The sequence below is a fragment of the Coenobita brevimanus genome, chromosome 15 (genome assembly GCF_032717465.1).
Source record: "Coenobita brevimanus isolate Jiangsu-jjx chromosome 15, ASM3271746v2, whole genome shotgun sequence".
In the NCBI taxonomy this organism is placed as follows: Eukaryota; Metazoa; Arthropoda; class Malacostraca; order Decapoda; family Coenobitidae; genus Coenobita; species Coenobita brevimanus.
The window spans coordinates 19,386,946-19,414,010 of NC_136968.1; the positions used below are offsets into that span (position 1 = coordinate 19,386,946).

The 27,065-nt window shown below is 43.3% G+C and overlaps 1 protein-coding gene across 1 annotated transcript in view; it reads left to right on the forward strand.

Annotated features, from left to right (window-relative positions):
* Nucleotides 1-800: 800 nt before the first annotated feature.
* LOC145390688 (sodium-dependent multivitamin transporter-like) overlaps nt 801-27,065 on the forward strand; it is a 57,828-nt gene continuing 31,563 nt past the window's right edge. The window contains exons 1-2 of the mRNA XM_080265479.1: nt 801-809; nt 2,399-2,587. Of these exons, the coding sequence (XP_080121605.1) occupies nt 801-809; nt 2,399-2,587 (198 nt within the window). The remainder of the gene's footprint in view (nt 810-2,398; nt 2,588-27,065) is intronic.

Genomic DNA, 27,065 nt, shown 5'->3' on the forward strand with positions numbered 1-27,065 from the left:
TAGCCATGCACTTCATTGGTTTGGGCCATAAAAACCATGATATCATAAGTAAGCCCAGGACTCAAAACTCCTTTATTCTGATTATTCAGCCCTGTAATGCTACCTTTAGATGTTTGGGGTTTGTCAAGATTCACCATACACTATTTTTTTCATATGCACCCTGTAAACTAATCTCAGGCTCAACAGTGCAGTATTTCTCAGCAGCCCCAGTTCTCTCATCAGTTATCTTCAAATGGCCGTCTACATGCTTCAACTGGTCATCTACATGCTTCAACTGGTCGTCTACTTGCTGTCTGCACTCCATCACATTTTCACTTACCTCATATTTCTGCTGCTCTAGTTTGGCATCTTCTTCATCCTTAAACTGTTGCTGTTCTTCCTTCATTTCCCCCACGAAATCATGTAGCTGTCCTTGCGTCCTCAGTTGTAAATCCATCTGTTGCTCCTGTAATGCTTCTTGAAGCTGTTCATATCGTTCTTTCTGTTCTTCACCTTGTGCCTGTAATTGTTCTTTGATTTCTTTCTTGAGCTCTTTCTGTTCTTCACTTTGTGCCTCTAGCTGCTCACTCTGTCCTTGCAATTGTTCTTTGATTTCTTTGTGTCTTTCATTTTCTGCCTGTAATTGTTCTTTGATTTCTTTTTGTCCTTCATTCTGTGCTTGTAATTGTTCTTTGAGTTCTTTCTGTCCTTCATTCTGTGCATGTAGTTGTACACCTTGTGCTTGTAGTAGCTTCATGATTGCTGCCAGACATGCCTCCTTCTGCCTAGCTTGGCCCCTTGTTTGTACACCCTCTGCCTACATGTCCAAGGTTTGACTCACTGCAGCACTTTTCTAATGATCCCACTCCTGACACCACTGTTACGTCCCCGTCCCACACTGTCACAGGCTCCAACAGCAGTAGTTCAGTGCAGGAAGGAAGTTGCCCAGTGAGTTGTTCTTCATATGGTCAGCCTTTTTATGTGCACCAATGAGGACAACTCAGGCATTGTAAATAAACACTTGCTTCTCAACTTCGCGGTCTTTATTTTCCAAATAATTATTCTAAATGCTTGCCAACTACACCTCACTGTTTTCACAAGTATCGAAGCTATACAGTATTCACAAACTGCACTGACATTGAACTGACACTGAACTAGACTCAGTCTGAACTGAGACTCCTCTAATCCCTTCCCTATCCTTATGTAAGCTTCCTGTATACAAGAGTGATCTACTACATTCACTGAGAAGCAAGTTACCAACTCAAAGACATCCAAAATATCCAGAATTTCTTACAATTCATAACACTCTGAATGCTTATCATGCAGACCGAAGTACAAGTACATAATTATAAAGAAAAAGAGAGAAAAAAAAAATAATGTATAACTTTACAAAATAACCCCCCTCAAAAGAGCAGGCCAACTGGTTCTGACATGTAACAGAAACTGCGAGAACCATCAGGAACCTTCCAGTATTATCTAACTACCAAATTCCGCTTCTCAACAGGAGTAAAGTTAAGGTATGTAAGAGAAAATAAGTCACAGAATACACACTGGGACTGTATGGTGAGGAAATGAAGAATGTCAGTGTGTTCAATACTCAGGTAATGTGCTAAGCATGGATGGAAGTGTAAAGGTTGAAGTGCTCGGAAGTGTCTAGCAGGGAAGCAAACATGCTGGTTTACTGATTGCAATAAGAAATAGAGAAATCAACATGCCATCATTGTGATCACCACTCTAACTTATGGAACCGAAGCCTCGAGCCTGATGGAAGGACACAAGATACCAGTGGAAATTTTTTTTTTGAAAGGAGCATATGGAATTCCATGAAAAAACTCACAGACAACTGTGGAAGTAATGAAGCATTGTGGTACTGATGTGGATGTGATTGTATCTGAGTGAGGTGGAAGGGGAGGGGAAGATGAGGAGATGTTGGGATGGAGTGGAGAAAATTAAGAGAGGGTTTGGGCGTTGGAAGCTGAGCCGCCATAGAGCAGAGGACATGGCAACATTGAGGAGATTTGTTTGTACCCCATCCCCGCTTATGGGATTAAGACATTTGGTAGTAGATGCAGTAGATAGATACAATTATTATGCTTAGAATATAATGCTCAGTCTTGTATTCACATGAAAACTGATAGTAAGGAATATGTATCGGAACAAACTAATAACAAATCAGTTTACCCTCAGATGTTAAGATTACCTTCTAAACAAAAATACACGTATCTGAACACCAACACAAGCATCTGAATTGATAAATCAGCTTTTGCCCTAAAAAATCAACTTTTGTCTTTTAAAAGACATTTTCCCAGTCCTGAGGGGCTGCCGCACCCCAGATCCCCAACTCATACCCCTATGCAAATTGTCAGTTGTAAAAGTACATTGTGTTATTCAAGACAATATAAGTATTCTCTCCTTACAGTATCTGGAGCTACGGTTTAAAAATGTATGGATTCGACGCATGGCCACCTGTGCCAGCCTGTTGATGGCAGCCACCTTTATGGGCATGTGTCAGTATGGCCCCTCCCTGGCCCTCGCCGCTGTCACCCCACTCTCCACTACTACCTCAATGATCATTATGGCCACTGTCTGCACCTTCTACACCTCTCTTGTAAGATAAGAGTGTACATATGACTCTTTTAGGAATGTTTCCACTATGAAACCTATTTCTGATTCAAATGTTTTGACCATTTTGGCCTCGATTTCCACGTTCAGCACAACAATGTTAAACTCAATTAATAATTTACTTTAGTTGTCGGCGGGGGTGCCTGCCACTCATTGTAGTAATACTACTCCAGGGTGACTCTACACTGAGTGACATGCCAAATGATTTACTGTAAGCCAGAAAATCATTTAAAACGCCGGGTGGTAACCATACAACCAATCGATACGTGTTTCCTACGTGTCAGCAAGTAGGTTGGCGGAGGGTTTGTGCCCCTCCACGGAATATAACTGACTAAAACGACAAAATCTCTCCCATCACGACTAACCAACAAATGACGACCAAGGACCGAATGAAGGTCGTGCTGCGGAATGTTAGTGGTGTGAATGATGAGATGAAAGAGAGAAAGATTGTTCAGGTGCCTGAGGATGCAAAAATGGACAAACGTGGATTGACTGAGACTAAATGGAGAGAAGTGTAAAAGAGTAGGATGATAGAATTAGGTGTATGTGCAGGAGTAGGTGAGAATCAGAAGTCAAAGGAAGGTGTATGTATTGTTGTATGCAAAAGATGGAAATAGAATATATGACAGTAAGGACCAGTTGGTTGAAGGATGGTGTGGGTAACACTGAAAGATGAAATGCATGCATGGGCGATTGTCTGCATATATGCGAGAATGGAAGACCGTTCGAGCAGAGTGAAAGAAGAGTTCTGGACAAATGGGGAGGAGTGCATGAAAAAGTTTGAGAGGAGTGAAACTATGTTTTTGATTGGAGATATGAATGGAAAAATAAGGAATGTGAAGGTGCATGGAGTAGTTCGTCAGCGGAAGGAGCCTGCAAAAGGGAGGAGAATGACAGTGGTCCAGTGGATATTTATGCAGAGAGGGGGTTTGTGATATCCAAAACCCTCTTTTGACACAAAATGATCCACTAGTATACGTGGCGAGTGATGAGAAGGGTGGGTGGTATACTAAATGAACGCAAGGCTATGACTGATTTTGTGTGTGTGGATGAGAGAATGAGAAGGTGTGTCCTGGATGCAAGAGCATACAGAGGTTGAGGGAGCGGACATTATGATTACCACTTAGTGGTCGTGAAAGTCAAGGTACAAATGTGATGGATGAATAGAAGAAGAGAATGGGAGAAGGAAGTAGTCCATACAACTGGAGTAGAATGATTGCAGGAGGATGAAAAAAAAGGCACAATGTCAGACAGGAGTGGAGATGCTATTGGGAAAATATGATTTGGAAAAGATGGAGGTGGATGATGTGTGCAAGATTTTCACAGAAGAAACATGTGCAGCTCGTGAGGTGGTGTGTTGGATGAAGAGAAGATGGAAAGGGGTGCAGCGAACAGCATGGTTGAATAAAGAGGTGAGACAAGCTGTGGTGCAAAAGAAGAAAGCATATAGTGGGTGGATGGGATGTAGGTGCATGGAGGAAATTGATAGAATGAGTAGAGAGTTATATGTAGAGAGGTAGAGAGGTGAAAGATTATTTAATGGGTGGGTGAGGAATTTCGAAGAAATTTGAGTGTAAAGTGAAGGGAATGTGAGAAAATATCCTGAAAGGAGATAAAAAGAGTTAGACAGGGTGATAAAGATTATAATAGGATAGTGAAAAATAAAAACCGGAAGATTGGTGGCGGAAAATGGAGAAAAGCTTGCAGATGGAGAGAACTCTTTAAGAATTTGTTAGAAATAGAGCATGAAAGTGATGCAAGTATTAGTGGATGGTGATTGGCTGACGACCCAGGACCGGACAAAGGACTTGGTAATGAGTACATGGAATGTAAGAGGAGCGAATGATGAGGTGAAAGAGAGAGAGATTGTCCAGGTGCTTGAGGATGCGAAAGTGGATGTATGTGGAATAACTGAAACAAAATGAAGAGGAGAAAAGTGTGAGAGAATGGGAGTATGGATGGAGTATATGTGCAGGAGTAGTTGAGAATGAGAGGGCAAAGGAAGGAGTGTGTATAGCTGTGAGTAAAAGATGGAAGAAGAGCATAAGACAGTATGGATCAGTTGGGTCAAGGATTGTGTGGATAAAGTTGAAAGTTGGAATACAAATGTGGGCGATTGTGTGTGTGTATGCGCCAACGCAAGATCGTGCTAGAAGAGTGAGAGAAGAGTTCTGGACAAATGTGGAAGTGTGCATGGAAAAGTTTGGAAGGAATGAGAGAGTGTTTTTGATTGGGGATATGAATGGTAAAGTTGGTAATGTGAAGGTGGATGGAATAGTTGGTGAGTGGGGTGTGCCTGCTGAGATAGATGAGAATGGGAGTGCGTTAGTGGACATGTGTGCTGGGAGGGGGTTGGTGATAGCCAATACCCTCTTCAGGCATAAAATGATCCACAGGTATACATGGCGAGTGATGAGAAGGGTGGGTGGTGAACTGAATGAAAGGAAGGCAATGATTGATTATGTGTGTGTGGATGAAAGGATACGAAGATGTGTAAAGGATGCAAGAGTGTATAGAGGTTGGGGGAGTGGACTTTCTGACCAATACTTGGTGGTGGCCAGAATTAGAATGCAAGTAAGATGGAGGAATAGAACAAGGGGAAGACGAGAGGAAGGAGTAGTTGCAAGGAGAGTGGAAAGGTTAGAAGAGGATGAGAAAAAGGCAGAGTATAAGAGAGAAGTGGAGGAACGATTGGGCAAATATGAATTGGAGCAGATGGGAGACGTGGAAGGTATGTGTAAGATATTTACAGAAGAAATATGTGCAGCATGTGATGTGGTGTGTGGAAGGAAGAGAAGACGGAGGGGGGTGCAAGGAACAGCATGGTGGACTGAAGAGGTGAAACAGGCTGTGGCACAAAAGAAGAAAGCATACAATGAATGGATGAGAAACAGGGGCGTGGAAGAAGTTGAGAGGCGGAAGAGAGAGTTATATGTGGAAAGGAAGAGAGAGGTGAAAAGATTAGTAAGTGAGAGTAAGAAGAGAGTGGATGAGGAATTTGGAAGGAATTTGAGTGTAAAGTGGAGGGACTGTAAGAAAATGTTCTGGAGAGAAGTGAAAAGAGTAAGACAGGGTGGAAGTGAAGTTAGCAGGGGAGTGAAAGATTAAAATGGTAGATTACTAGTGGAGAAGGGAGAAAAAGTGAGCAGATGGAGAGAACACTTTAAGGAATTGTTGAACGTAGAGAATGGAAGTAAAGCGAGTATAAGTGGCTGGGGAATGACTGGGAGAAGGAGGGAGGTGAGAAGACAGGAAGAAATCAGTAGGATAGAAGTTGTGGAAGCAATGAAGAAAGATAAATCGGGGAAAGCCCCAGGAATTGATGGAGTGTGTGGTGAAATGCTGAAGCATGGGGAGAGATAGTAGTAGAACGGATGTTGAAGATGTACAGATTGGCCTGGGAGGAAGGTAGAGTCCCGGAGGATTGGAAGTCAGGTATAATTATTCCCTTGTACAAAGGAAAAGGGGAAAAAGAAGTGTGTGGTAATCATAGGGGCATTTGTCTTCTTAGTATAATAGGAAAAGTGTATGGTTCGATACTTTTAGACAGAGTTAGAGAAAGAACAGAGAAATTAGTTGGAGAAGAACAGGGAGGCTTTAGGAAGGGAAGAGGTTGTGTAGATCAGATATTCATTCTCAGATCTTTAGTGGAAAAGTTTCTAGAGAAGGGAAAGAAGTTGTATGCGGCTTTCATGGATTAGGAGAAAGCATATGACAGGGTGGATAGACAAGGATTGTGGAAAGTGTTAAGAATATATGGAGTAGATGGGAAGTTGTTGAATGCTGTGAAGAGTATGTACGATGGTGCGAAGGCTGCAGTGCGTGTGGATGGTGAACTAAGTGAATTTTTCTCTTTGAAAGTTGGTTTGAAACAGGGATGTGTCATGTCTCCATGGTTGTTCAATCTGTACATGGATGGGGTAATAAAAGAGGTACAAGGTAGGGTAGTGGATGTTGGAGTGGCCCTGGTGAGAGAGGATAGTGTTTGGAAACTCCCTGTACTGTTGTTTGCAGATGATACTGTGTTGTTGAGTGAAGACGAAGGGGAGCTGCAAGGCTTGGTGGATGAGTTTGAGAGAGTGTGTAAGAAACGGAACCTAAAGGTGAATGTAGGGAAGAGTAAAGTGATGGTCTTTGAGAGAGGTGAAGTTAGTGAATGTACAGCGAGGTTGGATGGTGAGGAATTGGAAAATGTGAGTACGTTTAAGTATTTGGGTAGTGTGATGAGTAAGGATGGAGGTTTGGAGGGTGAAGTGCTTGAAAGGGTACAGCAGGGAAGAAAGGTTGCTGGTTCCTTGAAAGCAGTGATAAGAAACAGGGAAGTGAGCATGGAAATGAAAAAGTTACTACATGACAGTATTGTGATACCAACTCTAACGTACGGAAGTGAAGCTTGGACATTGTTGGAAGGACACAAGTCAAGAGTGAGAGCAGTGGAAATGAGTTATTTAAGAGGAGCCTGTGGAGTCACGTGGAGAGACAGGCTGACGAATGAGGATATATAGGAGCGTTGTGGTGTTGATGTGGATGTGATAGAAAGCGTTATGAGGAACACACTGAGGTGGTTTGGCCATGTGGAGAGGATGGAGGGTAAAAGACTGACGAAGAGAGTGTATATGAGTGAGGTGGAGGGGGGAAGAGGGAGGGGGAGGCCGAGGATGAGATGGAGGGATAGGGTGGAGAGGTATATGAGAGAGTGGGGTGTGAGTTGGGAGCAGGGCAGTGAAATGGCGGGGGACAGGGCGACTTGGAGGCGATTTGTTTGTGGCCACCCCAAACGGGATTGAGGCGTCTGGCAATAGATAGATAGACAGATTGGCTGGGAGAATGAGGAAGATGAGAAGAGAGGAAGAGATCTGTAGGATGGATATAGTGGAAGCAGTGTAAAAATTCCAAATAAGGAAAGTCAAAGGAATCGATCGAGTGTGTGGTGAAATGGTGAAGCACGCGGTGGGGAACGGGGAGAGAATAGTAAACGCATATGGAAGATGTGCAGATTGGCCTGCGAGGAAGGGAGGGTCCCGGAGGATTGGAAGTCAAAGAAAAGGGGGGAAAAGAAGTGTGTGGTAATCATAGGAGTACTTATCTTCTTAAGGTAATATGAAAAATAGGCTATATGGTAGGATACATGTTCATGGAGTTTAGGAAATAACTGACGAATTAGTTGGATAAGAACAGAGAAATTTTAAAAATGGAAGAGACTTTGTAAATCAGATATTCATCCTAAGGTCCTTAGTGGAAAGTTTCTAGAGAAGGGAAGGAAGTTTTATGTAGCCTTCATGGATTTACAGAAAGCATATGAAAGAGTGGATAGAGAAAGAATATGGAAATAGTAAGAATACTTCAAGTAAGTGGAAAGCTGTTGAATGCTGTGTTGGGTATGTGTGAGGTCGCTAAGGCTGCAATGCAAGTGGATGGTGAAATTAGCGTATTTTTCTATTTGAATGTTGGATTGAAATAGGGATGTGTCATGTCTCCATGCTTGTTCAGTCTAACTGGATGGTGGTATATCAGAGATACAAGGTAAGACATATATATATATATATATATATATATATATATATATATATATATATATATATATATATATATATATATATATATATATATATATATATATATATATATATATATATATATATATATATATATATATATATATATATATATATATATATATATATATATATATATATATTGAACGGATCTCTCATGTATATATATATATATATATATATATATATATATATATATATATATATATATATATATATTGAACGGATCTCTCTTGTATATATATATATATATATTGAACGGATCTCTCTTGTATATATATATATATATATATATATATATATATTGAACGGATCTCTCTTGTATATATACATATATATATATATATATATATATATATATATATAGATTTTGAACGGATCTCTCTTGTATTTTGTTGTTCTTTTTTGGCAGGAACAGTTATTGCGGGCTCGTGGCCTTTGGTTCCTTCTTCTCCGCATAATATAATTGGATGAGGAAGGTGAAAAGTGTTAATATTGGGGGTGGGGTTATGAGGAGTAGGCCGAGAAAGACATGGGACTAGGTCATTAAGTGTGACCTTAGGGTTAAGGGACTGAACAGGGAGGCTGCAATGGATCATGCAGCGTGGAGAGCCGCCATTAGGTGATCAAGGCCGACACATGCAAGCATGTTGGAGCCTTTATAAATGCAACGAAACGCAACGCAACGAATCCCTCCAATATCCTACGTAATAGGGCCATAGGCAGGTCCGGATATTGGTCCTGTCCGGATATTGGGCCCCAGCTTATGGACTTGTACTTATGGACCCTAACTCAGAGAAACACCTATACAACTCCCTTTGGACATGCATAGCACCTATTTAAGACCCAAATCACACCAATAAGGCACATAAATGACTGAAATAAATGCAAAAGAAGAATAAAATGAGGGTTTAGAGGTAGGTTCATACAATATTAAACATTCTGGTTACTGGCTCCTGGACTGGTACTTATGGACCCTAACCTAGCCTAACTCAGAAAAACACCTTCCTACTGTACATGCATAGCTCCTAACACCCTATTCACACCAATAAAGGACATTAAAGAGTGAAATGAGGTGTTTGAGGAAAGTATAGTATGGAAAAAAGTACAGTATGAAACATTCTGCCTACTTACAGGAAGTCCATGGCCATCTCGATGAATAACCGCCTCCTCTTGGACTCTGACAGTAAGAAGGATTTCCTGAAGCACTTCCAGTACACTGTTCATAAAGTCTTGCACTGAACTTAGTCAATCGCACTCAGAAGTCCGTTCTCTTCACAGTGCGCACTCTTGTCTAACTAATGCTCCATTGTAACTTACTAAGTGTTGCACTCTGCACTTTAACTTTCCCCATTCTTCTAATAATTTTCTAAAGCAAAAACAAACACGTCTATTTACGTTAAATTTTGTTCCAAATTAGTCTTTTCACTCACAACTGTAAATCCTTAACACAACACACTGTTTTTTTCACTGTACAACACTGTAAATTCCCGTGTGGTCTAGTGGAGAAGTTCTTGCTGTTTAATCACTGTCAGAGTCCGAGAGTATCACTGGTAGGTGACCTAGGGGTGCATCGCTCAGTCGTGGTGATGGCGTACCCACGCAGACGACTCAAGACAGACGCAAACTCACGTCGAGCGGTGACTCCACCGTGGCTGATGTGCTGGGCTGTGGCTCGGAGCATGAGGGCCTGTCTTGGGGAGGCAATGGAGTGGAGCCAGGGCTGGGCACAGCGGGGGTCACGGGCCTGAAAAAACTGTCAATCGTTGATTGATGCAAAGACCAACGATTCTGATGACTGATGATGTGCTGCCTGAAAGCACGCACTTCCTCCACAAGTCCCAAGGGCCCCATCTCCCTGTCACAGTCCGGGTGTTCCAGGTAGTCAAGAACGAACTCTAGGTGTTCCCGGAGTGCGCTCAGCTTGGGGATGGCTGGAGTAGTGTCATGCTGAGAGGAGTCCGCATCATCGTCGCCGTCCTCGTCGGAATCTTCAAGCTCGGTACTGACACCTGCAACTGAAGACGCGATCTCGATATCAGACAATGTCTGATACCCAGGATCGCCCTCGTCATCGTCCAACCACTCACGCACATCGTCCACATCAACATCGTCGCCATGTGTATGTAGCCGTGCATGGAAGTCATCCACGTCAAACCCTAGAAAATCGTACTCCACATCCGTTCCGAGAAGCAGACAAGACCAACCATTTTCTAGAGTCTTGACAGGGACTTCCTTCCATGCACTGGCCCAGTTGTAGATTGCAGACTTGATGTTGTAGTGGCGAAGGTTTTCCAAAGTCCGCTGGCCTCGTGTGTCCCGTCCCTCCCTGCGCTCGTCCTCGTCCTCGAGAACAACCATCACCTCATTCAGGAACTTCCTGCGGTATAGGCGCTTTGTTGCCACGATCACTCCTTGGTCCATTGGTTGGATGAGAGCAGTCGTATTAGGTGGCAGAAACATGCACCTAATCCGGCCATTCTCAGCTACCAAGGGTGGGCAGGTGCATTGTTGAGGAGAAGGAGGGCCTTTACATGGTTGCACGGGATTCCCAGTGTCTTCGTCTGGTAATTGATGACCTCCTTGACGAAGTGGCGGTGGAACCAGTCTTTGAAGATCTGGGCTGTAAACCATGCCTTCAAAGAATGGTACCAGACGGCAGGAAGGACATCCATCACCCCACGAAGACACCGAGGCTGCTTTGCACGGCCAACAATAACGGGCTTAAGCCGGTGCAAGCTGTTAGCATTGGCACAACACAAAGCAGATACAGTATCCTTTCCTTGAAGACCTTGTGGCCAGGTACACGCTTCTCTGTCTCCTCGGCTAGAGTATTCGTTGGCAATGAGCGATAGAATAAACCAGTTTCGTCAGCATTGTAAACTTGACCGAGAGTGAGGCCCTCCCTGTCGATCAAGCCCTTCACCTTGTGCTGAAACTCGTCAACTCCATCCTCATTAGCATCCAAAGCTTCGCCATGACCTTTACGGTTGGTAAGGCCATGCCGTAGCTTGAACGCGAAGAGCCAACCCTCGGATGCCTTGAAGTCTAGGGTGTCGTGAAGCCTGGCGAACTTCTCAGCAGCAGCCTTCAGCTCCGTTCCATGTACCATCACACCAGCAGCACGTTGCTGTTGATACCAAATCAACATGGAGCAGTCGATTTCAGCAAACTTGGGAGTAAACATCACCTTCCTCTCCATGTTGCATTTGCTTCTTGACGAGAAGTCAGCCGTGTACTGCATGAGTTTGTCTCGGGATCTCTTGATATCGAACAAAGTAGATTGGGCCAGGTTGAACTCGCGGAGGATGCGGGAAGAAGACCATCCTGCATCTACTTTCTCCAATATCTCCCATTTCTTCTCCAGAGTCAACACCACTCTTCCTCTTCTCAGGCGGCGGGGCCATCATCACACACACTAATAGGAGGCCCGAGAGCAGCAGGAGTGCCTGGAGCATGTAAGGCACCACCACAATAGCAAGTATGTGGGCAGCCATGACGACGAGCGTGCACTCGTGGTGAGAGACAGGCGGAAAGTGGGGAGGATGCAGCGGCACTCTATTGGACGTCGGAGGAATGACGCGCCACAACAAAGCTGTCCCGCGCCATGCGCGGCAAGTTCAAATTATGGGCAGGAAAAATTCGTTTTTTTTTTTTGAAATTTTTGCGGTTTTCGGACCATTTTGGGAATGTTGGATCCCAGGACGATTATGTCCAGTTAGTAGGGATGTTCGGATATTGGGCGTTCGGATATATACATATATATATATATATATATATATATCTATATAAAAATACAAATATATATATATATATATATATATATATATATATATATATATATATATATATATATATATATATATATATATATATATATATGTATATATATATATATATATATATATATATATATATATATATATATATATATATATATTAATTTATTTATGCGAAGAAGAAGGAACCAAAGTCCACGAGCCCGCAATAACTGTTCCTTCCAAAAGAAAAACAGTATTCAAGAGAGAGCCAAATTCAAGATCCGATCATTTCAAGATGCCTGGACACACTGCGTTTGAAGGACTGGAGACCATAGGAAGCAGGAAATACAGAGGGAGACAGTTCCAGAGTTGACCTGTTGCATAAATGAAGGACTGGGAGTAACGGTTAACTCTTGCATTAGAGAGTTGGACAGAAAGGGGTTGAGAGTTTCCCGCTAGACAGAGTTTACAAGAGATGTAACATGATCTTTTCAAGACAAGTCCTGAGTAAATGAAATCCCAAGCATGTTCAAGGACGATGCAGGATTAAACTGAATATTATTAACCCATTCACTGCATCAGTGTTTGTTTCCATGTACATCCTGTGTGCGGCAGTTTTCAAATATTTAGAAAAAAAAAAATAATGATGTCAAAAGATAGAGATAATAATCCCGAGTTCAATGGTATATAACACAATATAGCAAACAAAAAAATGACCTCTGAAATAGGTCTGTGAAGTAATAAATATTCCCTGTGCAGTGGTGCCAGGTGAACGATGTGTTATGGTTGCACTTTGTCGTCAGTGTCAGTCTTGCGATCAGATACGGTGTAAATCAGCATCTGAACCATCACTGTCATCATCTGACAACGTATCACTATCGTCACTACATTCATCCAAATATTTCATCCAATATTTCGTTAGGCTACTGCTGGTGGCAGCATGAAGAAGATTTCGTACCATTACCTTCGTTATTTTGTAGGTAACTGAGCTGAGCTCTGCTCCTCGTAAAAATGCATAATCTATGTATGGCAATATTCTATAGGGTGCCATGAGATGCTAGCTGATTTATTTAATGTCATTTCTGGTCGTGGAATTTTTGAAAGCAGGAAATCATATATGATACAGCAGCACTGAGCAGTCAGAGCCATTTGGACTCAAATATCATATATGATACAGCCGCAGTCAGTGGGTTAAACGTTAGTGGGTACACCTGTTGATAGGTGTAAGAACTGAGTCTTTGATGCTTTAAAAACAACAAGATAATTTTTAACCCAGTCAGAGATACGAGCCAAGGCAGACATTAGGTGTGCCATAGCCTCATCCCTTGTTTGTTGAAGCAACTGCTGAGATTGGCTTTGTGGGAACCAAATGGAACTGTGAAGGGTGAAGTCATCAGCATATCAGTGGATAGGGTTAGATGGACAGCTTAGAAGGTCATTGATGATTAAAAGAAAGAGAGTTGGTGATAGGACAGAGCCCTGAGGAACACCACTGTTGATAGATCTAGGAGAAGAACAATGGCCGGCTACAACAGCGGTTATAGAACGACCAGAAAGGAAGCTAGAGATGAAGGAACAGATAGAAGGATAGAAACCATAAGAGGGCAGCTTGGAAATAAAAGATTTATGCCAAACTCGATCGAAACCCTTTGAGATATCAAGTGCAATGGCAAAGCTATCGCCAAAGCCCCGAAAAGAAAGATGACCAGGAGTCTGAAAGGTAGGTGAGAAGATCGCCAGTGGAGCATCCTTGACGGAATCCATACTGACAATCAGAAAGAAGGTTGTGATAGGAAAGATGCTTTAAAATTTTTCTATTAAGAATTGACTCCAAAACTTTTGAGATACAGGATGTAAAAGCAATTGGACGATAGTTAGAGGGTTGGGATTGGTCACCTTTCTTTGGGACAGGCTGAATGAGAGCAAACTTTCAGCAAGAAAGAAAGGTACAAGTTGATTAAGAAAGACGAAAGAGTTTGCCTAGGCAGGGTGTAAGTACAGAAGCACAGTTCTTGAGAACAACAAGAGGGACTCCATCAGGCCCATATGCCTTGTTAATATTGAGGCCTGTGATCGCAGAAAATACATCAGCTGAAGAAATTTTAATGTCAGCCATGAGGAAGTCAGAGGGTGGAAGTGATGGAGGAACAGCACCGGCATTGTCTAAGGTGGAATTGGAGGAGAAAGTCTGAGCAAAGAGATCTGCTTTATCAGTAGAAGAGATAGCTACAGAGCCATCAGAGTTGAAAAGAGGAGGGAAGGATGATGTGGTAAAGTTGTTAGAAAGGTTTTTGGCAAGGTGCCAGAAGGAGCAGGAAGAATTCGAGTTGGAGAGTTGAGAGCATTTAGTACAGATGAAATTATTTTTAGCAGAGCGAAGAACAGACTTAGCACGATTCCGGGCAAAAAAGAATAAAAGATGTGATTCAGGGGTGGGTTGGCTCCGGTACCTTTTAAAGGCTCTCTCCTTGTTGCGAAGAACATTAGAACAAGCGAGATTAAATCAAGGCTTTCTTGCGTTAGTCAAAGGATATGATGAAAGGAATGTATGCTTCCATGACCGAGAGAATAATCTCCATAATACGCAAGGCACACCCAGATGACTACCGGCCACGGAAGCAATAATCATTCCAGGGATAATCAAAGTACTGCTTGAGGGCCTCCTAATCCGCAGCTCCAAAGTGCCAAAGACGATGTTTCTTTGGAGGGTCCACAGGAAATGCTGGAGTGATAGGACAGGTTAAGATGATAAGGTTGTGATCGGAGGAGCCCAACAGAGAGAAAAGATTAACAGTGTAAGCAGAAGGATTAGTTATAAGGAAGAGGTCAAGTATGTTGGAGCTCTCTCCAAGGCGGTCAGGGATACGGGTAGGGTGTTGTGCAAGCTGCTCTAGGTCATTAAGGATAGAGAAGGTGTAGGCTTGTTCACCAGGTGGATCATCGAAAGGAGAGGAGAGCCAAAGGTGGTGGTGAACATTGATATCTCCTAGAATTGAGATTTCAGAGAAAGGAGAAATGGATAAAATGTGTCCATCGTAGAAGTAAGATAGTCAAAGTATTATTGATATTCAGTAGAATTAGGGGATAAGTAGAGCAGATACATTTAGTCAGAGAATGACAGGAAAGCCGAAGCCAGAGTATAGAGAATTCAGAGGAATCGAGTTCAGGAACATGAGAGCAAGTTAAGTCGTTGCATATATATACACAACAGCCACCTTTGGCTTTGAAATAAGTATAGAGAAAGTAGGAGGATACAGCAAGGGTTTGTTGTCAGTTGCCTCAGACAGCTGAGTCTCAGTTAGGAAAAGAAGGTGAGGTTTAGAGGAGGAGAAGTTGTGCTCAACGGAGCAGAAGATGGAGGAAAGGCCATGAATGTTGCAGAAATGAAGAAGTGAGTCAGACAGTGGTTCCAGGCAGCTCGGGTCGTCACCGGGAGAGGGGTGGAAGGTGGGGGCATTTATGTCACCCCCCCCTCTTGGGGACTCCGACTCTATGTATGTTGAAGCCATGATTACAGTACTTTTTGAATTTTGGAAAAGAAAGTGTAATGTGTGCTATGCATGTACTCTGGTGCTGATAGAGAAACTTGTACTGGAGAGCATGCTGGCCTCCTCTCCATGTTACTGAGACACTGAAAAAGTTCAGCAAAGGAGGATGGTCGGGAACAAGTCCCGAGGGCTGATGAAACAGGTGCTCCAGTTCTCCCTGTTATCAGCTTTCCATCGACCTGGGGAGTACTGCCCTGATCGACTGGTGCTACATATATATATATATAAATATATATATATATATATATATATATATATATATATATATATATATATATAATCATAATCATCATCAGCCGTTTGAGTATCCACTGCAGGACCGGCCTATCTCGACAGAAGTCGGGACGATACAGCCAATGTATCTCTACCAAGTGGCTTAGGCTGTCTGGTAGAGATTGTATGTAGGGTGAGAAATGCTTGTAAGTGTAATTGTAGTGTTGAAGCGGCTTTGGATGTGTGTGTAGTCTGTGAACCAAGTGTAATCAGCCCGTGCAAGCCGACTGGGTGCAAGCATACTTTATAGTAAGCGACACTGGTTAAACCACAGCACCCCTTGTGTCCACCAATGCAGTACGTGGCCGGGTGAACACTCCCAAGGTTTATTACCCTGGCGGGGCGCGAACCCTGGTTCACCCGTGTACGAAACGCACACTCTACAACTGTACCACAGAGGCTCCATATATACTGTATGTATATATATATATATATATATATATATATATATATATATATATATATATATATTGCCAGATGCCTTAATCCCATAAAGGGTGGCTACAAACAAATCGCCTCCATGTCGACCTACCCTCTGCCATTTCATTGACCTGCTCCCAGTTCACACCCTTCTCTTTCGTGTATCTCTCCACTCCATCCCTTCATTTCACCCATGGCTTCCTCTCCCTCTCCCCCCCTCCACCTCACTCACATACACTCTCCTCGTCAGTCTCTCATTTTCCATCCTCTCTACATGGCCAAACCACCTCACTGTGTTTCTCCTAATGCTTCCTGTCAGATCCACTTCTACACCACAATGCTGCTTCACTTCCTCATTTGTCTGTATCTCTATGTGACTCCACATTCTCCTCTCAAATAGCTCATTTGAACAGCTCTCACTCTTGACTTCTGTCCCTCCAGCAAGGTCCAAGCTTCACTTCCATACATTAGAGTTGGTATCACAATATTGTCATGTAGTAATTTTTTCACTTCCATGCTCACTTTCCTACTTCTTATCACTGATTTCAAGGAACCAGCAGCCATTTTTCCCTGTTGTACCCTTTCAAGCACTTCACCCTCAAGACTTCCGTCCTTACTCATCAAACTACCCAAGTACTTAAACGCACTCACGTTTTCCATTTCCTTGTCATCCAGCCTCTTTCCACAATCACTGACTTCATTTCTTTCGAAGACCATAAATTTACTCTACCCTACATTCACCTTTAGATTATGTTTCTTACACACTTTCCCAAACTCATCCACCAAGCTTTGCAGCTCCCCTCCGTCTTCACTTTACAATACAGAATCATCTGCAAACAGTACAGGGAGTTTCCAAACACTGCCCTCTCTCATTAGGGCTGCTCCAACATCCACTACCTTACCTTGTATCTCTTTTATAATCTCATCCATATACAGATTGAACAACCATGGAGGCACGAAACATCCCTGTTTCAATCCAACCTTCAAATAGAAGAATTCACTCAGTTCACTATCCACACTCACTGCAGCCGTAGCACCCTCATACAAACTATTCACAACGTAAACAACTTCCCCTTAACCCCATAATTATATTTTTAATTCTTTCCACAACCCTCGTCTATCGACCTTGTCATATGCTGTCTCAAAATCCATAAAGGCAGCATACAACTTCTTTCCCTTTTCTAGAAACTTTTCCTAATAATGAATGTCTGATCTACATAGCCTCTTTCCTTCCTAAACCTTCCCTGATCTTCTCCAAATAATGCATCAGATATTTCCCTAACTCTATCAATAAGTATCCTACCATATACTTTTCCTATTACACTAAGAAGTTAAATGCCCCTATGATTACCACACACTTTTTTTTCCCCCATTTCATTTGTACAGGGGAATATTTATACCTGACTTCTAATCCTCCAGGACTCTACCTTCCTCCGAGGCCAATCTGCACATCTTCCACATCCATTCTACTACTATCTCTCCCCCATGCTTCACCATTTCACCCCACACTTCATCAGTTCCTGGGGCTTTCCCCTTTTTGACTTCCTTCTTTGCTTCTGCAAGTTCCATCCTACTGATTTCTTCCTTTTCTCACATCCCTCGGTTTCTCAGCCATTCCCCAGCCACTTCTACTCACATTACTTTCATTCTCTATTTTCAACAATTCCTTAAAGTGTTCTCTCCATCTGCTCACTTGTTCCCCCTTCTCCACTAGCAATCTACCATTTATATCTTTCACTTTCTAATTTCCTTGACACCCTGTCTAGCTCTCTTTACCTTTTTCCAGAACATTTTCTTACAATTCCACCATTTTACACTCAAATTTCTTCCAATTTCCTCATCCACTCTCTTCTTACACTCTCTTACTAATCTTTTCACCTCTCTCTTCCTCTGTACATACAACTTTTTCTTCTGTCTTTCATCTTCTTGCATACCACTGTTTCTCATCCACTCACTATATGCTTTTTTCTTTTCTACCATAGCCCTTCTCGCCTCTTCATTCCACCATGCTGTTCCCTGCACACCCTTTCGTCTTCTCTTCACCCCTCACACTACCTCACATGCTGCAAAGATTCCTTATGTGAATATCTTGTACACATCTTCCATGTTTCCTTCTTCTCCAATCCATATTTACCCAATCGCCCTTCCACATCTCTCTTACTGTATATTCTTCCTTTTTTCCATCCTCTTGTAACCTTTCCACCCTCCTTGTATGAACTACTTCCTCCCGTCCTCTCCTTCTTCTATTTCTTCATTTCATTTTGGCATTGATTCCCATCACCAGCAAATGGTGGTCAGAAAGTCCATTCCCCCAGCCTCTATATGATCTTGCATCCATTAAACACATTCTCATACTATCATCCACACACACACATAAAGTATTGCCTTCCGTTCATTCGGTTCACCTCCCACCCTTCTTATTATCACCATGTACACAACTGGATCATTTTGTATCTGAAGACGGTATTGACTATGCCCAACCCTCTTCCAGCACAAATGTCCACTAAAGCACTGCCATTCTCATCATCTCTTCAGGCATACCCCACTCACCAACTACTCCGTCGACCTTCACACTCCTTACTTCTCCATTCATATCACCAATTAAAAACACTCTCTTATTCCTTTCAAAATTTTCCATGCACGCTTCTACATTTGTCCAAAACTCTTCTCTCACTCTGCTTGCATGATCTTGCATTGGCGCATACATGAACACAATCGCCTAGATTTGTAGTCAAACTTTTAAGTTTACCCACACAATCCTTCAGGCAACTGATTCACTATCTATCTATCTATAGCCCGACGCCCTAATCCCGCAAAGGGTGGCCGCAGACAAAACGCCTCCAAGTCACTCTGTCACCCACCATTTGACTCCCCTCCCCCCAACTCACCCCCCCCTCCCTCATATACCTCTCAACTCCATCCCTCCACCTCATCCTCGGTCTACCCCTCCCTCTCCCTCCCTCCACCTCACCTACATAGACCCTCTTAGTCAGTCTTTCATTCTCCATTCTCTCCACATGTCCAAACCACCTCAGTGTATTTCTCCTAATCTTTTCAACCACATCCACATCTACCCCACAACGTTCCTTCACTTCTTCATTCGTCAACCTCTCCCTCCACGTCACTCCACATGCTCCTCTCAAGTAACTCATTTCCACTGCTCTCACTCTTGACTTGTTCCCCTCTTGCAAGGTCCACGCCTCGCTTCCATACGTCAGGGTAGGGATCACAATACCATCATGCAGTGCCTTCTTAACTTCCATACTCACCTCCCTATTTCTCATCACTGCTTTCAGTGTACCAACAACCTTTCTTCCCTGCTGTACCCTTTCACGTACTTCATCTCCCAAAGTTCCATCCTTACTCATCACACTACCCAAGTACTTGAATGCACTCACATTCTCCATATCCTCACCATCCAACCTCACTGCACACTCTGTGACTTCATTCCTCTCAAACACCATAACTTTACTTTTGTTTACATTAACTTTCAGCTTCCTCCTCCTACACACTGTCCCAAATTCATTCACCAAACCTTGCAACTCCCATTCATCTTCACTCAACAATACTGTATCATCAGCAAACAGCAACACCGGAAGCTTCCAAATCTCACCCCCATTCATTAGGGCCACCCCCACATCCACTGCCCTACCCTGCACCTCCTTTACAACCCCATCCATATATATATTAAACAGCCATGGAGACATCACACACCTCTGTTTCAGTCCCACATTGAGATCAAAGAACTCACTCAGCTCACCATCCACTCGCACCGTAACCCTAGCTCCCTCGTACATACTCTTCACAGCACTCAACAATTTCCCCTCCACCCCATATATTCTTAATACCTTCCACATACCTTGCCTATCTATTCTGTCATAAGCTTTCTTCAAGTCCTTGAAGGCAGCATACACTTTCCTTCCCTTCTCTAGATACTTCTCCACTAAACATCTTAGAACAAATATCTGATCTACACACCCTTTTCCCTTCCTAAATCCCCCTTGTTCTTCTCCAACTAGCTCCTCTGTCATATGCCTAACCCTATCAATGAGTATTCTACCATATATTTTACCAGTCACACTAAGAAGGCAAATACCCCTATGGTTACCACATGCTTCTCTCTCCCCTTTTCCTTTGTACAGAGGAACAATTATACCTGATTTCCAGTCCTCTGGAACCCTTCCCTCTTCCCAAGCCAATCTACACAACTTCCATATCCACTCCACAACAATCTCACCCCCATACCTAAGCATTTCACCACACACTCCATCAATTCCTGGGGCCTTTCCCAGCTTAATCTTCTTCATCGCTTCCACTTCTTCCGACCTACTGATCTCTTCCTCCCTCCTCTCATCTCTTCTTCTCCCAGCCATTCCCCAACCACTTATACTAACACTGCTCTCACTCTCTACATTCAACAAATCCTCAAAGTGCTCCTTCCATCTCCTCAATTTCTCTCTCTTCTCCACCAACAATGTATTATTCCTATCTTTCACTCCCCTAATATTTCCCCTTTCACACTGCATTACTTTCTTTACCTCCTTCCAAAACAATTTCTTACTCTCCCTCCATTTCACACTCAGATTCCTCCCAAACTCTTCATCCACTTTCTTCTTACTCTCCTTCACCAGTCTCTTAACCTCCCTTCTCCTGCTCACATATACCTCTCTCTTCTCTCTCTCATCTTCTCCCCTACCTCTACTTGCCAACCATTCACCATATGCCTTCTTCTTTTGTTCCACAGCTCGTTTCACCTCATCATTCCACCATGCTGTCCCTTGCACACCCTTGCATCTCCTCCTCACTCCACAAACCGCCTCACACGCTGCGCTTATCTCTTCCGTGAATATCTTACATACATCTTCCACCCCTTCCATCTGCTGTAGCTCATACCTTCCCAATCATTCTTCCACTATGCTCTTATATTCTGTCCTTTTCTCACTATCTTGCAATTTCTCCACTCTTCTCACAGGAGCTGCTTCCTCCTGTCTTCCCCTTCGTCTCCTCAACCACTTTCTTTGCAGCTCTACCTTGGCCATCACTAAGTGATGGTCCGAGACTCCATTCCCCCACCCTCTCCACACCCTTGCATCCAACACTTGTCTTCTCATTCGCTCATCCACACACACGTAGTCTATCATTGCCTTTCGTTCAACAAGTTCACCATCCATCCTCCTCATTACTCTCCATGTATACCAGTGGATCATCTTATGACGAAAGTAGGTGTTGGCTATTGCCAACCCCTTACCAGCACAGATGTCCACCAAAGCACTACCATTCCCATCTACTTCAGCTGGCACACCCCACTGACCAACCACTCCATCCACTCGTACATTCCCAACTTTGCCATTCATGTCTCCAATCAACAGCACTCTCTCGCTCCTCTCAAACTTGTCCATACATGCTTCTACTCTCGCCCAAAACTCATCTTTCACTCTTGCCACTCGATCGTCTGTTGAAGCATACACACATACAATCGCCCATGCTTGTATACCTACTTTCATCCTCACCCATACAATCCTTGCACCCACTGTTCCATACTCTCTTATATTCTCCTTCCACTTCTTGCTTATCATCAGACATACTCCCTCTCTTGCCCTCTCATTCTCACTGACTACCGCACATATACCTACACCATATTCCCATTGTCTCACCCTTTCACCTCTCCATTTAATTTCAGTCAATCCACATATATCCACTTTTGCATCCTCAAGCACCTGGACAATCTCTCTCTCTTTCACTTCATCATTCACTCCTCTCACATTCCACGTTCCTACCCTCAGAATGTCCTTTGTCCGTTCCTTAGTCGTCAACGTATGGTCCGTCCAGGTCCAGGGCGCTTTATTTGCTTTTTTAGTTAGTTCTTTTTACGGGGTGGGGCACTAACCCACCACCAACCCTTTTAGTCGCCTCGTACGACAAGCAGGGATACTGGGGGAGTATTCTTGAAACCCCCCAACCCCCAGGGGGTAATGTTACTCACAACATTACACACTCTGTCGTTTGCCCTCACAGTCTCACCTACTCCGCAGCATATACCCCATCCAAACTCCCCTTTTCTCACACTCTCACCTCTCCATTTATATTCAGTTAATTCACATATATCCACCTCTGCACGTCAAGTACCTGGAAAATCTTTCTCTCTTTCACCTCATCATTTGCACCCCATACATTCAATATACCAATCCGTATCATGTCTTTTGTTTGGTCCGTAGTCGCCAGCTGTTGGTCAGTCCTGGTGCGAGGCTTCTTGTTCGTATTTTCTTCAGTTATTTTCCAGGGAGGGGCACTAACCCTCCCCCTACCCACTTGTTGTCACATAGGGAACACGTGTTGGTTGGTTATATAAATACCACCCAGCGTGAAAAATGCATTCTGGTTAACAGGAAAACATTGGCTTGCCACTCAATGTAGAGCTACCCTAAAATCAGAGTACTACTACACTAAGTGGGTGGAGAGTCGTGCCCCCACCTACGACGTATATTGATAGATAACCCCTGGGGGTAGGGTTTTTTTCGAGAATACTCCCCCAGTATCTCTGCTTGGCGTAAAAGGCGACTAAAAGGTTGGCGGAGGGTTAGTGCCCCTCCCCGGAAAACAACTAACTAAAAAAAACAAACAATAAGCCTCGGACAAGGACTGACCAAACGATGACGACCAAGGACCGGACAAAGGACATGGTTATCGGAACGTGGAATGTAAGGGGAGCGAATGATGAGGTGAAAGAGAGAGAGAGATTGTCCAGGTGCTTGAGGGTGCGAAAGTGGATGTATGTGGACTAACTGAAACAAAATGGAGAGGAGAAAAGTGTGAGAGAATGGGAGTATGGATGGGGTATATGTGCAGGAGTAGGTGAGAATGAGAGGGCAAAGGAAGGAGTATGTATAGTTGTGAGTAAAAGATGGAAGAAGAGCATAAGACAGTATGGATCAATTGGGTCAAGGATTGTGTGGGTAAAGTTGAAAGTTGGAATACAAATGTGGGCGATTGTGTGTGTGTATGTGCCAACGCAAGATCGTGCTAGAAGAGTGAGAGAAGAGTTCTGGACAAATGTAGAAGTGTGGATGGAAAAGTTTGGAAGGAATGAGAGAGTGTTTTTGATCGGTGATATGAATGGTAAAGTTGGGAATGTGAAGGTGGATGGAATAGTTGGTGAGTGGGGTGTGCCTGCTGAGATAGATGAAAATGGGAGTGCGTTAGTGGACATTTGTGCTGGGAGGGGCTTGGTGATAGCCAACACCCTCTTCAGGCATAAAATGATCAACAGGTATACATGGCGAGTGATGAGAAGGGTGGGTGGTGAACTGAATGAAAGGAAGGCAATGATTGATTATGTGTGTGTGGATGAAAGGATCCGAAGATGTGTAATGGATCCAAGAGCTTGTAGAGGTTGGGGGGTGGACTTTCTGACCACTACTTGGTGGTGGCCAGAATTAGAATTCAAGTAAAATGGAGGAATAGAAAAAGGGAAAGACGATAGGAAGGAGTAGTTGCAAGGTTACAAGAGGATGAGAAAAATGCAGAGTATAAGAGAGAAGTGGAGGAAAGATTGGGCAAATATGAATTGGAGCAGATGGGAGACGTGGAAGGTATGTGCAGGATATTCACAGAAGAAATATGTGCAGCATGTGATGTGGTGTGTGGAAGGAAGAGAAGACGGAGGGGGGTGCAAGGAACAGCGTGGTGGACTGAAGAGGTGAGACAGGTTGTGGCACAAAAGAAGAAAGCATACAATGAATGGATGAGAAACGGGCGTGGAAGAAGTTGAGAGGCGGAAGAGAGAGTTATATGTAGAAAGAATGAGAGAGGTGAAGAGATTAGTAAGAGAGAGTAAGAAGAGAGTGAATGAGGAATTTGGAAGGAATTTGAGTGTAAAGTGGAGGGACTGTAAGAAAATGTTCTGGAAAGAGGTGAAAAGAGTAAGACAGGGTGGAAGTGAAGTTAGCAGAGGAGTGAAAGATAAAAATGGTGGATTACTTGTGGAGAAGGGAGAAAAAGTGAGCAGATGGAGAGAACACTTTAAGGAATTGTTGAACATAGAGGATGGAAGTAATGCGAGTATAAGTGGCTGGGGAATGGCTGGGAGAAGGAGGGAGGTGAGAAGACAGGAAGAAATCAGTAGGATAGAAGTTGTGAAAGCAATGAAGAAAGTTAAATCGGGGAAAGCCCCAGGAATTGATGGAGTGTTTGGTGAAATGATGAAGCATGGGGGAGAGATAGTAGTGGAATGGATGTGGAAGATGTGCAGATTGTCCTGGGAGGAAGGTAGAGTCCCGGAGGATTGGAAGTCAGGTATAATTATTCCCTTGTACAAAGTAAAAGGATAAAATGAAGTGTGTGGTAATCATAGGGGCATTTCTCTTCTTAGTATAATAGGAAAAGTGTATGGTAGGATACTTATTGACAGAGTTAGAGAAAGAACAGAGAAATTAGTTGGAGAAGGTTGTGTAGATCAGATATTCATTCTTAGATCGTTAGCAGAAAAGTTTCTAGAGAAGGTAAAGAAGTTGTATGCGGCTTTCATGGATTTGGAGAAAGCATATGACGGGGTGGATAGACAAGGATTGTGGAAAGTGTTAAGAATATATGGAGTAGATGGGAAGTTGTTGAATGCTGGGAAGAGTATGAACGATGGTGCGAAGGCTGCAGTGCGTGTGGATGGTGAACTAAGCGAATTTTTCTCTTTGAAAATTGGGTTGAAACAGGGATGTGTCATGTCTCCATGGTTGTTCAATCTGTACATGGATGGGGTAATAAAAGAGGTACAAGGTAGGGTAGTGGATGTTGGAGTGGCCCTGGTGAGAGAGGATAGTGTTTGGAAACTCCCTGTACTGTTGTTTGCAGATGATACTGTGTTCTTGAGTGAAGACGAAGGGGAGGTGCAAGGCTTGGTGGATGAGTTTGAGAGAGTGTGTAAGAAACGGAATCTTAAGGTGAATGTAGGGAAGAGTAAAGTGATGGTATTTGACAGAGGCGAAGTCAGTGAATGTACAGCGAGGTTGGATGGTGAGGAATTGGAAAATGTGAGTACATTTAAGTACTTGGGTAGTGTGATGAGTAAGGATGGAGGTTTGGAGGGTGAAGTTCTTGAAAGGGTACAGCAGGGAAGAAAGGTTGCTGGTTCTTTGAAAGCAGTGATAAGAAACAGGGAAGTGAGCATGGAAGTGAAAAAGTTACTACATGACAGTATTGTGATACCAACTCTAACGTATGGAAGTGAAGCATTGGCGTTGTTGGAAGGACACAAGTCAAGAGTGAGAGCAGTGGAAATGAGTTATTTAAGAGGAGCCTGTGGAGTCACATGGAGAGACAGGCTGACGAATGAGGATATAAAGGAGCATTGTGGTGTGGATGTGGATGTGATAGGAAGCGTTATGAGGAACACACTGAGGTGGTTTGGCTATGTGGAGAGGATGGAGGGTGAAAAACTGACGAAGAGAGTGTATGTGAGTGAGGTGGAGGGAGGGAGAGGCCGAGGATGAGATGGAGGGATGGGGTGGAGAGGTATATGAGAGAGGGGGGGGTGAGTTGGGAGCAGGGCAGTGAAATGGCAGGGGACAGGGCAACTTGGAGGCGATTTGTTTGTGGCCACCCCAAACGGGATTGAGGCGTCTGGCAATAGATAGATAGATACATAGACATTTATATATATATATATATATATATATATATATATATATATATATATATATATATATAGAGAGAGAGAGAGAGAGAGAGAGAGAGAGAGAGAGAGAGAGAGAGAATACAGATGTAGGGCAGCATGCTCTCCAATAAAAGTTTCTCTAACTGTCAGCTCCAAACTACATGCACATTACACACTTCACTTCCTAGTCACAATTTAAACCAAAATGGCGTGTAATAACCAAGTCTCCGAGTCCCCACTGAAGGGTGGAGGTGTGCATAAATGCACACATAATCCTCCCCTTTCCCGTTGACGCATCATCGAGTTGCCTGGAACCACGGTCTGACCCACTTCTTCTTCCTTTCTGCAATATTCGCAGCCTTTTGTCTAACTTTCTCCCTGTTGCGCACAACCCCTCCGCCTCTAATCCTCACCTCCCTCACCTTCTCTTCTTAACTGAGACTCAGTTGTCTGAGGCAGTTGATAGCAAACCCTTCTCTGTATCCTCCTACTTTGTCTATACTGATTTCAAAGCCCAAGGTGGCTGTTGTGCATATGTACACAACATCTTATCTTGCTCTCGTGTTCCTGAACTTGATTTTTCTTAATTCTCTACCTTCTGGCTTCGGCTTTCCTGTTATTCTCTCACTAAATATATCTGTGCTGTTTACTTATCCTCTAATTCTGCTATGAAAAATACTTCATCTATCTTACTTCTACAAAGGAACACATCCTATCCTTTTCTCCTTTCTTTGAAACCTCAGTTCTAGATTTCAATGTTCATCACCACCTTTGGCTCTCTGCTCTTTTCACTGATCCTCCTGGTGAACAAGCCTACATCTTTTCTATCTTTACTGACCTGGTGCAGCTTGTACGTCACCCTACCAGTTTCCCTGACCGCCCTGGAGAGAGTTCCAAAATATCTGACCTCTTCCTTACAACTAATCCTTCTGCTTACACTGTTAAACTTTCCCCTCCGATCACAACCGATCTCAATCTTATTACGTTAATCTGTCCTATGAATCCAGTAAGACCTGTAAACCCTCCAAAGAAACATCGGTTGTGGCATTTGGAGCAACTGATTGGGAGGCCCTCAGGCAGTGCTTCTTAGATTTGCCCTGGAACGATTACTGCTTCCATGGCCGGGAGCCATCTGAGTGTGCCTTGCACATTATGACGGTATTCTCTCGGGCATGGAAGCATACATTCCTTTCTCATATTCTTTGACTAATGTAAAAAATAGCCTTGGTTAAATCACGTTAGTTCTAATGGTGTCGATAAC